Consider the following 15,243-nt stretch of genomic DNA (forward strand, 5'->3'; position numbering starts at 1 on the left):
GTGAGGGTGTGTGTGTGTGTGGTATATGTGTATATGTGTATGTGTGGTGTGTGTGTGTGTGTGGTGTATGTGTGTGTGTGGTGTATGTATGTGTGTGTGGTGTGTGTGTGTGTGTGGTGTGTGTGAGGGGGTGTGTCGGTACGGGGTGTAGGGGCACACGTGAAGTGGTAATTACAGAAGTCGTCATGGATTTGAGAGGAAGGGGAACAAGGGACACGAGAGGAGCTGGAGCACAGGGAGGAGAGGTGGAAATGATGTAAAATTAGTACTTGTGTAGGAAATTCTCCAAAAAAGTTCACATGAAAAATTTACATTTCTAATGAGAAATCTTTTAAGAGTTTCTTGGGTTAATCTACTACAATTCAATATCTACTACCTCAATTAAATGTTCAGTTACCTTGTTTTCCTTACGTAGTCCATGAATGTCATTCATTTTGAGATTTCCAAATCTGAGTTCTCGTTTTTGAAATCTCATCAGTAATTATTATTGTATGCCACCTTTCTATTTTATTCAGTGTGTGAGTGTGTGTGTGTGTGTGTGTGTGTGTGTCTTTAAAGGAGGCTGATAGGGTATCTTGCTACAAGCTGGCCTCAAACTCGTGATATAAACTCAACTCAGGCTGGCCTTGAACTCGTGATCCACCCACCTCAGCTGCCCAGGCACTGGGATCGCAGGCATGTGCCATTAAAACCAGCCACGCCACATTTTTCTGTGTTTTTAATTTGGCACATTTAGGTTACTTTTCCTTTTGGTTAGATATGTTAACTATCTACTCGGGCCTGGAGAGATGGCTCAGTGGTCACGAGCACTGGTTGCTCTTCCAGAGGTCCTGAGTTCAGTTCCCCATAACCACACGGAGGCCACAACCATCTGCAGTGGGATCTGGTGCCCTCTTCTGGTGAGCACCCGTACAGAAAGACAGAGTACTCATACAGAAAGAAGTAACAGTAAGAAGTAAACAGTGGTCCTCTTCCCTCCTGCCTCCTCCGTGCCTACAGAACCACCTTTCTAATTCACCTCATTGTGGTTCCTGTCACCCAACCTATTTTCACATACATGTACAATAAATCTCGTGTTGTTTATGTTGCACTGTGCTGGATATCCACTCTTTTGCACACGCGTCTGTTTTTGTTAATACTGTGGAGCTATCGGTCATGAACTCCAGCATCTAATCTCACTCTCTTCTGCCAGAAGCCCAGAATCTATTATTTATTTTTCTGGGTTGTTTTGCTTTGGTTTCGGTGGTTGCTGCTCCCGTGTTTCTCTTTTCAGCTTCTGACACAGGATCTCACTATGTCCTGAGTGCTAGCATGAAAAGCGATGCCGCCACACTGGCCTTTCTTGTTCATTTTTGGTGCTGAGGGTGGAACCTTGAGCCTGAATACAGGGTTCATAAAACACGCACTTCCCCCTAAGCTCACCCCCACACTGCAATCCTTACAAGATGCTGCAGCGAGCACCTGGTCACAAGGTCGGGTCTCAGACACTGTCCCGTTTCCCAGAAGCCTCAGCTCTGATGCCTCCGTGCCCACTCTCAAAGGTTCCAAAACAGAGAATGTGGGGGAGAAATAAATGAAGAAATTTAATATCGGAAAGTAAAATTTTAATATCATACAAATAGAAATAATCCGGGACATGGAATTTGAGAACGTACACTTTGGAAGCCTCTCTGTCTGCAAGAATGATCAGTTTCCGGCAACACTCCACCTCACCGTTCCGTTTTCTTCATACTGCCCAAGTTTTCAGACACATCAGATTCTTTGATACATGTTCCTATAATTCCAGCCAATGGTTTTCTTTTCAGAAATGCTGATTAACTGCCTCCATTGCTCCTGAAGAAATGTATCTGGACATTCCTGTGAGCACGCTTTCACTGAAATGCGTTTTCCTTATTACACAACATGGAGGCTAGGGGACCCTTCCAAACATGGGAAGCGGCTTTAATTTTTATTTCTGTGACGTGCAAGCCAACAACAACTAATTGATAATTAGTCCTGGATCATGCCTCGCTTAGCATAGGGCAGCACCTCGACTTACACTTCCCCCGGAATTTACATCTTCCCTTCTACAAACTGAAGAAGCACACAATGCGTTCTGGGATATTTGGAGAAAGGGAAGCCTCTTCTGCTTTTCATCCCAAGGGCTAACTCACACACAAACTCCTCATGGGAACCTGCTATTACTTCCAGGAGACCACTATATTCTGGAGCTGAGCACTTAGAAGTACAAGGAGGACCCAAGTTCAAGGTCAGCCTGTACTACACAGCAAGTTGGAGATCATCTCCTCAAACATCTGCAAAGACGAACAATAGGTTAGCTAAATGAAGAGGCAGCAGGCTGCAGAAAGAAAGGCCTCACCTGCTTGCCATCCAGGGTGCACAGCCTCTTGACCACGCCCGAGTCTAGTTTAATGGCTTCTGTGATGTCCGTTAGGACCTGCTCAAAGGAATGGGCAGTCTTTTTATTCAGAAGGATCCGCACAGCCTTTCTGGGCTTCACGCCGCTTCGAATCACAGTCACTAACTTGGGCTTGATGAAATCCTTGCTTTCTTTCACCTCGCTTTTCACAGAGGCCACGGCCAAGGCTCGGGTCGCACCACCCTTGATGTTCACAGACCAGTTCGGATTAACGTTTTTGGTGTAATCCACTTTGCGAAACGGCTCGTTGGAGGCACACACGTAGCTCTCACCTGAAAAGCAAAGATTATGGTTAGTGCACACCATCAGATCCGGGGCAGTTTCCACAGCACATCGGGGGCACGATGTCTAAACAGCCTCTGGAAACCTGTGGATCTGAATTTGGGGCCACAGAAAGGCGGTGCAGCACGACCTTCCTCCTTTTCTTAACATCCTCCCACCTTCCTTTCTTCTGAATTACCTCGACTGGCTTTCAGAGGTGTAACGTGAAAAGCTCTAGGCCCAGAAATCACGAGCGCGAGCTGGGTTTTGTTTTGCCCAAACGTGTCACTTTGGTAAGTCCTCGCACCAAACTTCGAGTCTCAGCACCATCAGCTGCAGAATTAAATGAACCAAGTAACTATATACAAAGTACTCCCTAATTCCAAAAGCAAACTCATTTATTCCTCACAAAATCTCCCTCTGGCCAGCCATGGTGACACGGCTCCATGCTTCTGTAGCATGGCACACCCATGCACAAATGCACAATCACAGTTTCTGCACACTGAGCTTATAAACTATTGATTTCTCACAACCATTCTTTAACTGACTAAAAAAGACTTTCTTTAAAAAGTAGGTGATTTAGCCAGGTGCTCGGAGAGGAGGAGGCAGGCAGAACTCTGAGTTCAAGGCCAGCCAGATCTACAAAGCAAGTCCATGAGATAGCCAAGGCTACACAGAGAAACCCTGTCTTGAAAAACCAAAAATAAAAAAGTGGGTGATTGTTTCTTCAGCGGGTACAAGCCACAGCCTAGTTCATCTGGAACAGTCACTAGTGGACAGGACATGAGCACACAGGGAAGGTTTTCACTGTCCGTGGTCGCTCTGAAAACAAGCCCTCTCTCCAATCCAGCACCTCCACCCTTCTTCCAAGGACTCCGAACCACGCTGACCGCCTAAGGGGTCTGCATGGGGAGCCTTCCTTCTCCTCTTAAGGGAAGGTCCTGAGGTTTTCCGTGCTTGATAACAGTGCTGGCGCTCGCTGTCATCTGGGGCTACGTGAGAGTGGGAACTTGGAACACCAGCAGTTCTGTGTCATTCAGTGCCCTTGCTCTCATCTGCTTATTACAGTAACTTCCTAATGCCGCCGTCGGAAATTCTGTTCTGTAAAATCTGGACCCTGACAGCACGCCTCATTCTTGCAGCAGAAGCAGGTAGACAAATTTGTGAGGAATCAAAACCCAGCTGAGCCTGAAGTACAGACTCTTCATACCCCGAGGAAACGGCGGTAGACTGACTGGCACACACTTAGCACACGTAAACAAGGCACTGTAGAAACGAAGACAAAAGGAAAAGAAAACATGGGGAGACATTTAAGGTTTGGTAGCACTAAATCTTAGGAACTTAAATGTCCTAATTTCCAAAACAAAGGCAAAGCTTCCCAAAAGGATGTAACAAGGAAAACACTTGTGTGCTTGCTCTTCCTGAAGTCTAACGTCTGGACCAGGGTGCGGGCAGTCTCGGAAGCACACTGAGATGAGGCCCCCACCCAGCTGGCTAGGAAGAACAAGCAGGAAAAAGTAAGACTGTTTTGTTAGTCAACTGCGTTGAACAATTTAATTGGTTTTCTAACCAAAGTGTGCACTGCCAGAATGAAAAACCAGAGGGATCGGCAAAGTGATACAAAATCGCCTGCTCTTCTGTGCACTCTACCCACCTGTGCCCCACCTCAGACACATCCCCGTCACCTTCTGCTGAGGACACAAAATGAGGTCTGTGGCCCTGAGACCACATTCCTTCAACATCTGAAAGCGCAGTCCTCTCCTGAAGCTATGTGCAAGAGCTGGGTTTAAGATCCTTTCCACCAATCTTATGTAAGAAGTGGGAAATAGTAAGAGCTGGAGAGGACAGGAGGTCCACAAGGAGAGCAACAGAACCAGAAAACTTGAACACAGGGAACTTCCCAGAGACTCATACTGCAACCAAGTACCAGGCATGGAGATAACCTAGAACCCCTGCACAGATGTAGCCCATGGCAGTTCAGTGTCCAAGTGGGTTCCATAGTAATGGGAAGAGGGACTGCCTCTGACATAATCTGATTGGTCTGCTCATTGATCACCTCCCCCTGAGGGGGGAGCGGCCTTACCAGGCCACAGTAGAGGACAATGCAGCCACTTTTGATGAGATCTGATAGACTAAGATCAGAAGGAAGGAGAGGAGGACCTCCCCTATCAGTGGACTTGGGGAGGGGCATGTGTGAAGAAGGGGAAGGGAGGGTGGGATTGGGAGGGAAGGATGGAGGGATGCAAAGTGAATAAAGTGTTAAAAAAAAAATCCTTTCCACCAAGGAGAGGGCACAAGAGCGGCTATGGGCACAGACAGGGAGCCAGAATACATCCACATATCCAGGTTTCTGCATATGTATGTGGGGTTTGCCTTAAAACCTAACAGAATGTGGGTTCCCTAACAATGGGAGCAGGGGCTGTCTCTGCCTCTGTTCCCTGCCACTGGCTCCCTCCCTAGCTGGCCGCCTTGTCAGGCCACAGTAAGAGAGGGTGTGCTTAGTCCTGCTGTGCCTTGAGGTGTAGCTGATGCCCCCTAAAACCCTGAGGGAGAAGAGGAGGAGGGAGGTAGGAGGGTGTGACTGGGAGGAGGGGAGGAAGGGGCCGGGATCAGGCTGTAAAGAGATTTAATTAATTAATTAACCAATGAATGAATGAAAGACCTGTGGAAATACCTAAATCTGAAAACAGAAGCCTTACCGATGAGGCCGACCCTGGGCCTCACACCTGGGCAGAGCTGACAGGTGCGTGGTCTGCCTGACGCTCCGCACTCCTGCCTCAGCGTGAGCCATCCCTGGAGTTCCAGCGGGGCTTTTCCTCCGCTGCTGATTTTTATGAAACAATGCATTCCTCAGCCCACGGCGGAACACACATCTAGGCAACGCTTCTAGCTGAGGCATGGCCACACAACGCCACGCCCACAGCCCCAATTCTTCAGGCTTCGAGTTACATAACTTGGCCGGAGTTAGCAAGGGGAAGAGGCGGCCCTAGGACAGAGCCTGCTCGATGCGAGCGGGGCCAGGGGCCGTACACTTACTAGAAACAGGAGCTAGTCAGAACGCACAGCTGCCTGGCGTGGTATTCTGAAATGCATCACGTCAGTCAGCAGTCAGCCCGAAGCTGACCGGGAGCACCAGTTCAGTCGGCACAAACAGCGTGTGCAGCTTCGCACGGGTGGCTCCCAAACCACAGTCACACCAGCTCGCTCACACTTCAACAGTCGTGAAGGCTTGCCAGCTCTTTCCTGGCCACTGTGCTCGGACAGCACTGGAGCAGGCCTCCTTCACACCCCTGTCCTTGCATTTACAAATATTTCAGTTACAGTAGGTCTCACCCTGGGCCCTGCCCTCCGGAGGCTAGACTTCACAGACCGGTGTGTGCCGGAGCCGTCTCACTTTCCTGCCGCCGCGACCCTCAATACGGCTCCTCACGCTGTGCTGACGCCAACCACGAAAGCGGTTCACTGCCACCTCTGAGAGTCACTTTGCTGCGTTATGAATCGTAACGTGAACAGCTGATATGCTGGCGTCTGGGATGTGACCCCGGGGAAGGGCGTTGGGTCCCCAGAGGTGGCGAGCCGCAGGCCGACAACCATCTGAGGGTCTTGTAGAGCAGCCCTCGACCACCGAGCTACACACACCCACCACCTTGTTATTTTCACAAGGCACAAACACTGCTCGGTTTCACGATCTCAACTGCTGTGGCACAACAGTGCAATGACTGCAGGTGACAATTAAGCGAAAGCGTCAAGGTACATTGCAGAGAGGAGTTTGAAGGGTCCTGACACAAACCTAAGTGTTTGAGGTGCAGATACATCACTTACTTTGACCTGAACGACGCACTCCGTGTGAGGCATCGAGATGTCACACACAGCCCCACAACCGTGACTGCTGTGCGTCAAATACAGCCAAATGCAGCCAGGCCTGGCTGTGGGAGGCAGAAACAGGCAGATCTCAGAGCCAGGTCAGCCAGAGCTACGCAGTGAGAACCTCTTCAAAAAAGAAAGGTAAACATAAAAACTCTACAGCTGAAAGGATGCTAAGAGTTCCGAACTGGAAGGTGACTGAGACTGCACACAAGCAGAGGCATAACGGCCACAGCACCCCCTTACCTGGCTCATCTGAGTAGTGGTCCCCCAGCCTTGGGGCCCTTAACAATTGCTTTCTTCATTCCTTAATCCTTCCTGACAGCAAAATTTAGCCCAGTTTAAGAAGCAATGATGATTATGAATGAGATTCAGCACAAGTGATGAAAGGTTCAGAAAACAGGTGCTTGTCAAAACAAAACAGAACAGACTCACAGATCTTCCACGAACAAGAGGGTTTGGGGAAAGCACCTCCAAACCTCTAAAGGGGAGCCACAAACAGGGCAGGCTGTAGCCCTGTGAGTCAGCGTGCCTGGTGCCTGGAAGGGGAGGGGAGTGAAGACAGGAGGCAGAGGAAGTGGCCAAAGTTTGAGAACTCTCCTAATGGTCTGTTTGGAGTGAGAAGAAGTCAGGAGGGCGTGGTGGCACGGTCCATTAACCCCAGCCCTTGGAGGTGGGTGTGGGACATGATTTCACTGTAAGAATCCAAAGACCGTGTTTCAAGTATCTCCAGGGGCCAGGCTGCAAGGTATTTAAACTTCCACCCACTGACTTTGATCACTAAAGTAGGAGACAGGTATCTATCAGGCCCTTTTTCAAGTTATTTCTTCCACACAAGCTCAATGAGCATGAGCAAAAGCAGTAACATATTTCTATGGCTTCTTTTTTCTCTTGATTCTTCAGATGAGGCAAAATACTATTTTTTTCTTTTTCAATAGTGTCTCTTCAACCCCCCCCCTTTTTGTTTTATTAATTACAGTTTATTCACTTTGTATCAGAGCTATAGCCCCCCCTAGTCCCCTCCCAATCCCCCACCCTTCTTCCCTCATCTCCTCCCTTGCCCTTCCCCAAGTCCACTGAAAGAAGAGGTCCTCCTCCCCTTCCCGCTGACCCTAGTCTATCAGGTCTCCTCAGGACTGGCTTCACTGCTTTCCTCTGTGGCCTGCTAAGGCTGCTCCCCTCTCAGAGGGAGGTAATCAAAGAGCCAGCCACTGAGTTCATGTCAGAGACAGTCCCTGTTCCCCTTATTAGGGTACCCACTTGGATACTGAGCTGCCATAGGCTACATCTGTGCAGGGGTTCTAGGTTATCTCCATGCATGGTCCTTGTTCGGAGTATCAGTCTCAGAAAAGACCCCTGTGCCCAGATTTTTTTCTCTCTCCTTGTGGAGCTCCTGTCCCTTCCAGGTCTTTCTATCTCTCCCCCTTCTTTCATAAGCTTCCCTGCACTCTGCCCAAAGTTTGGCTGAGTCTCAGCATCTGCTTTGATACCCTGCTGGGTAGAGTCTTTCAAAGGCCCTCTGTGGTAGGCTCCTGTCCTGTTATCTGTTTTCTCCCTATTCTGATGTCCATTCCACTTGCCTTTCTGAATGAGGATTGAGTATCTTACCCAGGGTCCTCCCTTGGCAAAATACTATTAAGAGATGAAAATAATGAGAAAAAAAAAAAAAAAACAAAGGGAGTGACTATTAATCACTGGCTGTGAGAAAGAATTGTATCATTATTTTTAAATTAATCTTAAAATTGCAAATGACCTTCTAAGGAAGAAGTCAATTAAATAGGTTGATCTAAACGTACGTTCTAATGTGTGCATGAGAATAGCAGACAGTGGAGACAGCTCAGTCTTTGAGGGGCGGCTGCATTAGGATCCCAGTTTGATTCTCGGAATGTATGCTTTTTAGCGTGTAGGGAGCCACACCTGTCACCTCAGGTCGGACGAAGTGCACTCTCCAGCTGAGCTAAAGAAAGGCCACACACTTGAAATGTTAATAAAGGCCACCCTGAAGGCAGAAGCATGCAAACTGATCTCACCAAACCTGTACCTTCCTATTCCTTCTTTCTATAAAGGTAACAGCTTCTGACAAAATATACCGTAACAAGCATTCTGCTGAAGGCTACTGGGAACATGGCTGACCAGACAGCTTGAGTTAGAGAATAAAAACTATGTCTTAAGGAATGGAGGTGTATTCAACTCAATTCTAGTCACAGAGTATTTCTGATTCAAAGAAGAAGAATTCACCAGGAAGGGTGGCACACACCATTAATCCCAGGAGGCAGAGGCCAGTGGCTCTGAGTTCTAGGCCAGCCTGGTCTAAAGAGTGAGCTCCAGGACAGCCAGCGCTATGTAAGCCACCCTGTCTCACAAAACAAAAACGAACAAAAAGAGTAAGTCAACTCAACGAAAACTACTACATTGTTAGAATAACTCTAGAACCTACACATACACACAATAGTGCTATGAGAATTTGGCCGTGATGGGCATTAAAAGAGGGAGTTCGGGTCAGGCCTCTTAGACACCAGTGAGCTTGACAAACAGTTACAACACAGTACACTGGGGTTTCGTTGTTGCTCTGGAAACCCTTACTTAAAATCAGAACAGGTGGTTGCTTTTTACACCATCTCTGTTCTGGCAGTTTAGACAGGTGTCCAGTAGTCTGTCTTAACCAAGAAAGTCTTTCCAAAGCAACACAGCCACCAATTCCTTCCAACCTAATGATCTGGCACAAAACAGCAGTGGAGAAAGCCCCAGAAGCATGTGCTCTCCAGGACGAACTGCACTGTGCTCCCAGCCCCAATGGCTTGAATATTTCAGGAAGGTGATGTAAGCGGAAGATCCCCTACAAGCTAAGGATCTGCTACAAGGTCCAGGCCAGCCCGGGCTAGACTGCAGCCCCATCTCAAAGCAAAACCAAACCACGCCCATTAGTCTGAATTCTGCATCTGACCACAACACCTGGCCCAGGGTGCGGCAGGGGCTCTTTATAAAGCCGGCTGGCCTCAAACTTGCAATGTACGCCTCCCTCTGCTTCCAGGGTGCTGGAGTGCACACCACGCCCAGCATGACCAACCTTTTATGCTCTAAGAAATTTATTTTTAAGAAAGAAACGAAGGAGGGAAGGGGGAGTGGGGAGGGAGAGTGAGCTCATGTGAACGCAATGACCAAGGAGGCCAGAGGCACTGGGTCACTGGAACTCCAGTCACAGGCAGTTGCGAGCTGTGCAGCATGGGTGCAGGGAACCAAACTCGGGTCCTCTGGACCAGCTAGGCCCTTCACCACTGAGCCATTTCTCCAGCCTTAGAGGAGACGAGGAGTTAAGCAGTCCTCAGTCGGGCTCCTCCACTGAAGATGCCTCCCGAAGTGAACAAGCTGAAGCGGTCCTGTTTAAACCGGCTCTGCTGCCGCACCAAAGCTCCACACCCCACACGCCTCCGTCACTTTTCTCCGCTGTGTCACAAACGCACCTCAAGGAAGCGTGTGTTTGGGCTGGTCCTTTGGGGTACAGCCCATCACAGCCAGGAAGTCCCATCTGCGGGAATGTGAGGCAGCTGCAGCCACAATCAGGAAGCAGAGGGCAACGCTAAGCACTGAGCTCAACCTCTCCGTGTTTGCCCGGATCCCAGGCACGCGCACCTGTGTTAAGGTGGGCCTTCCCACCATTTAGAAACTCTCCCAGACAGACACACCGAGAGGGCTGTCTCCAGCTGATTCTCAGGCCCTGCCAACTTGATAATCAACAGTAACTACTAACCACACTAGGTGACTGATCAAACAGAACCGCATTTCTCGCGGCTCTGGAGGCCGTGTCAAGTGAGGGATAGCTCCGTGTCATGAATGGCAGCTCCTCATGGCAGCTCCCCACAGAAGAGGCAAACAAGGTCACAGGAGCCTCATTTAAGAACACAGCAGTCCTACCTGAAAGAGCTTTGCCCTCCTATCAGCCACTTCTCAGGGACAGCCGAGCAGAGCAGCTTTAGGGATGCAAGTTCAAATTATCCCGGAGTGTAGCCCTCTGCTTGTCCAGCAAGGGCAGATCCCCAGAACTGTGGAGTGAAAGGTCAAGGGCCATGCCTAGTCTGCCTCTCACCACTAGACAGAGCAGTTTCTTTGCCCTCTCCGAGCCTAGGCTTCCTTATCTGTTCAGCACAGAGAGCGATGCAGCCTTGACTCTCACCAGATATTACAAAGGAAATGAGCCAGGCAAAATGTCTCAATAATTACACATAAGACATTTAGTAAATGGTGGCAGTGATAAGAAAAGATCTCTCTCTAACCCTCAGGGTAGCAGCTTACTTTATCAATAAGAGACAAAAGAGGGAATGCTGAAGAAAGGGCTTACAATCACTGACAGAAATCTAATTCCCTTTACTCCACACAACAGGACCACACAGCACCCATTTCCGTGGCGTAAAGCCTCATGAAATGCTGCCCTTGTCTTATAACTTCCAGGGAATCACCATATTATACTCCAATTTCATGACTGCTCTCCCAAATACTCATTTTTCTTCCCCTAATATTTTATTCGATTCTTTTTGCTGTTGTTTTGTGTTTTGTTTGTTTGTTTGCTTTGGCTTTTTAAGACAAGGTTTCTTTGTGCCCTGGCTGTCCTGGAACTCAACTCTGTAGACCAGGCTGGCCTTGAACTGACAGAGTTCAGAGTTCCTGCCTCCCCGAGTGCTGGGATTAAAGGCATGAGCCACTAGCCCAGCCTTTTATTTCTTCTGCAAAGAGCTTATTATGCTGTTGTGTATGCCAAGGAGGGAGCAAGAAGATTCTCAGAAACGATTACACAACAGTCATTCCTTCCACACTGGCGAGTTTGCAAAGATTTTGTTTCTCCTAACTACAAAGTGTTTCATTAGGACACATACACATAGGTAAAAACAAATAAATCCTAAATTTCTCAAGGCCAGCAATATAGCCTCAGTCTGGCCCCAAAGCTGACAGGCTACGGTTGGTCCGACGACCCACCGGGTAGACAGAGAGAAAAGACTTACTTCTAAGCTGTCCTGGGTCCTCCACATGCTAGAAGTGGCATGCACACCCGAGCCCACCCCCTCCACACACACACTCGAGCGCACACACACACACACACACACACACACACGAAGGCAGTTTTAAAATAAAAAATGAAATAAATGTCACACCACTTTGTACACCTATAACCAGGTCATGTACAAATTGTGCTTGGCAAAGGGCCAACAAGGGCCAAGCCCCACAGCCCTGATCTGGGCTGAGTGCACCTTTGGAGGCCCGCCACGCTCGGCAGGCCCACACTCTCAAGCACCCCAGCCTGACTCTCCCACACTGGCCTTCGGGAGTTAGGGCCCTATGAGAGCTCCAAAGAAAAACAGGATTACAAGAGCCCACACCACAGAACTAACCAGAGAGCTGGGCAAATGAGCCAGCTGGGAGCCGGCTGGTTTGGGAACAGTGCCACAGTCACACCAGATCAGCTGGAGTCTCCAGAGACGTCCTAGCCAAGGGCAGGAGAAGAGAAATCTGGGCTATGCAAATTTCCTTTGTCATCTGAATTCAGCGGGATAGCAGCTAGGCAGGCGTGCTCACGCCTTTCCGTCTTCAGCAAGCTTTCTCTTCTTCACTGGACACGATTTTGTCTTTAGTTTTGTTTTCCTGGAGTCACCTCCTAGAGTATGGCGTGGGAGCGAGGCGTTCAGTAAGTGACTGAACTGCGCCGCTTGAGGCTTCGGGCAGCTGATGTGAATGGGGCCCGGCTCAGCGGGAAGAACCTGAACCTGAGCGAGAGTTGAACATAATCTGGCAATGGTGTGTGAATATGCACGTTTGCCTCTGTGGAGACATGCACGTGGGGCACGCGTGTACACGGCTGTGTGCGCGCTCGCAGCGGGCTGGGACTAGGAGTTACCCGGGGCCTCCTTCGCCTCTGTAAGGTGGGCGGCCTCACCTGCCTCTGCTCCACGCAGAGCCCACCGGGACCCAGGCTCAGCAGCAGCCTGTTCTGGGGATCTCACCCTGCCTGGCAAAGCTAGGACTGCAGGCAAGCCTCACACCCACAGCATTTACGTGGGCTCCGGGGAGCCCAACTGTGCTTCTCACACTTGCATAATAAACACTCTTAAAAAGAGAGAGAGAGAGAGAGATGGCTCAATGCTCTCACTCTGGAGCCCCGGCTGGCCTGAAAATTACTCTGTAGACCTTGAATTTTGATGCTCCTTCAGCAGCCTCTGCCTCCAGAGTTGTGGGACCACAGGTATGCGCCACCCGCTCGACTGAGAAATCCAATCACTACACCAAGAACCACTATTAGACAGATGCCTACTATGACCAAAAAAGGTGAGTGTTCTTCTTTTCCGTCACTGCACGTTATGAAGACGGCTTGACCCAGACCAACCCGAAGCCGCTGGCTGCAGTGTGTACAACGCACGTGTGGCTGGTGACCCCCAAGTCAGGTCCCCAAGTATCCGCCAGGAACTTCCCCAGCCACAGCCGCACCCTAGGCAGAGACTCAATCCACAGCAAGTGTCATCACTGATCCAAAGAACGCTCTCACCGTCTCATCAGGACGGTCATTGCGGAAGCAGCTTAACCCTACTGAACTCCTTGTCAAAATCACTTCAGAGAAGGACACTAAAACCATCAGCCATCTGAAGGCAAAGCAGGTGTCATCTGAAGACCCATGAGTGACGGGTGTTTACAAACAGGAAGTATTGATCCTGTCTCTGTGCTGAAACCAGAGGCAGGAGGATCTCTGTGAGTCCAAAGCCAGCCTGGTCTACAGAGTGAGTTCCAGGACAGGCAGAGCTGCATAGTGAGACCCGTCTCAAAAACCAAACATACAGACGCCTTGTGGCCTCTCAACGCTGCCATATTCATTTCACGGACAAACCTCCAGGTCTCTTGCCCTCTGCTTTTAGCATTGAAGACAGACTCAGGACTAGCGCACTGTGTGAGGCAGCCCTTCCTCGTGCTAACCTACACATGAGAGGAGAGCATCATTCAAGCAAGGGCAGCAGCTGATCAAAGTGACAGAGCAACTTGGCCACTCTGGGACTCAACAGAACGTCTAACCTAGTCTTTCTAAGTGGACTGTAGAAGAAAAAGCATAAACTGCGGCCTATTAGAAATTCATAGCCCTGGCATGTGTTTTGCTTTCATTCCCTCATCCGTGAGAGAAAATGCCTTTAGAACATAAGCTTATGCTGAAATAAGAAAATCACCTAGTTCGGGAGTCCGGCTCCTCCCTCTAACAAGCCCCTGTTGCTATGGCTACATGGAACGCACTACCTGCATTAAGAAAGATGCCTGAGCCTGGCTACCTGTAAACACTCTGTCAGGAGCACTGCGGGTCTGACTGACCTTCTGGAGTGCTGTTTAGAACTAAAAGTCAGGTTCTCAATTACCAGCCATCCTACAACCCAGCACATTGCCAGGCCGGCCCTCTGGCTGAAGGACGGTTGGTGTGCCAGGATTACTAATTTCCAGTAGGCCTCTGCGGCTGGTTCCCTAGACCCTACCCCTAACGTTACTCTCCTCAGGGACGTTCACCTGGATTCACCTCGCGGCCAACCAAATGTGGAAAATCCTTTAAGCATGGTCGTTTTCCATTTTGTGGAACGTTCCAAACTCTTAAATGCCCGATTCATACCCCAAACCAAGCACATCAGAATGTCTAAGCGGCGGGGCCAGGCACCTATACTTTTAAAAGTCCCAGGATGGCCCTAGACGAAGCTAAGGCCGAGGCCTTCTACGCTGGCTCGCCCCTCTTGCTCTCAAGTGCCTTCTGCCACACGTGGAACCAGAAAACCCAATCCAGAGCAAGTCAGAACCACAGCTGTCCCCAGAAGGTGCAGCGGGAACGGGCACTGCCCTGGGCTCTGCCAAGGCTACCCCGGTGCCCTGCCAGCGAAATCGATTTTAGAGGCACCACTGTCTGCCCTGGTCTCTCTGATCCTTAGAACCTTCTTCCTCCTCAAAAAGGCGAATCTCTCAGGAAGCAGAGATGGCGGGTGCAGCCCAGCCCAACAGTAGCTGCAGAGGAGCGGGACCCCCCTGCGCCGGAGAGCCGGCCGCGCAGGGCAGGGCGGGAGGCGCGGGCTGCACCTGCCGCCGCGCGGGCCGCACCCTCCGCGCCCGCCCCCACCCGCCTACCTTCCAGCAGCTCGTCCAGGCTGGTGACCTTCCGGCTGCCGTCCACCGTGTAGATGGTGCGCACGCCCTGCGGCAGGTTCACGTTGTCGGACAGCGAGCGGGTGAGCTCGGCCAGCAGCGCGTCGAAGGAGCGGAAGCGGTCGCTGGAGATGGCGAAGACCAGGCCTTTGAAGTAGCGGTCCCCGTTCCGGTAGAAGCGCGCCTTCTTGGCCTTCTTCTCCGAGCTGAGGGCCTGCAGCGTCCGCGTGCGGTAGAAGCTGCAGTGCGCGCTGTGCGCCGGGCTGGGGATGAGCCCGTTGCCGCGGGGCCCGGGGCCGCCGGCGGCCGCCGCGGAGCCGGGCGCGCCCCTCCGCGCCCCGGGCCGCGGCCTTTTGTCCCGCTCCTCGAAATGCTCCAGCTCGATGCTCCTGGTGCTGGCCATCGCGGCGGCCGCGCTCGCCACAGAAAGGGACCGGGGCTCGGCCGCCGGGCAGCGCCGCGCTCAGAGCCGCCGGGCCCCGCGCTCGGGCGCGCGGGCCATGCCGCGGGGGGCGAGGAGAGGCCGCCGCCGGCCGGGAGCCCCACGCCCCCGA

At 50.8% G+C, this 15,243-nt stretch overlaps 1 protein-coding gene across 6 annotated transcripts in view; it reads right to left on the reverse strand.

Annotated features, from left to right (window-relative positions):
* Positions 1 to 15,203, reverse strand: part of Dclk2 (doublecortin like kinase 2) — a 119,943-nt gene extending 104,740 nt beyond the window's left edge. For 2 of the 6 annotated variants that reach the window (XM_055596596.1, XM_055596601.1), the window contains exons 1-2: positions 14,672 to 15,202; positions 2,360 to 2,691 (exon numbers count right to left, since the gene is read on the reverse strand). In XM_055596596.1, the coding sequence (XP_055452571.1) occupies positions 2,360 to 2,691; positions 14,672 to 15,092 (753 nt within the window). In that variant the 5' untranslated portion in view covers positions 15,093 to 15,202. Of the gene's footprint in view, positions 1 to 2,359; positions 2,692 to 14,671 lie in introns of all 6 variants that reach the window. The other 4 variants (XM_055596599.1, XM_055596597.1, XM_055596598.1 and 1 more) reach the window with 3 other exon arrangements.
* Positions 15,204 to 15,243: the final 40 nt, after the last annotated feature.

Source organism: Psammomys obesus, unplaced genomic scaffold (genome assembly GCF_907164565.1).
Source record: "Psammomys obesus unplaced genomic scaffold, mPsaObe1.curated_primary_1811, whole genome shotgun sequence".
Taxonomy (NCBI): domain Eukaryota; kingdom Metazoa; phylum Chordata; class Mammalia; order Rodentia; family Muridae; genus Psammomys; species Psammomys obesus.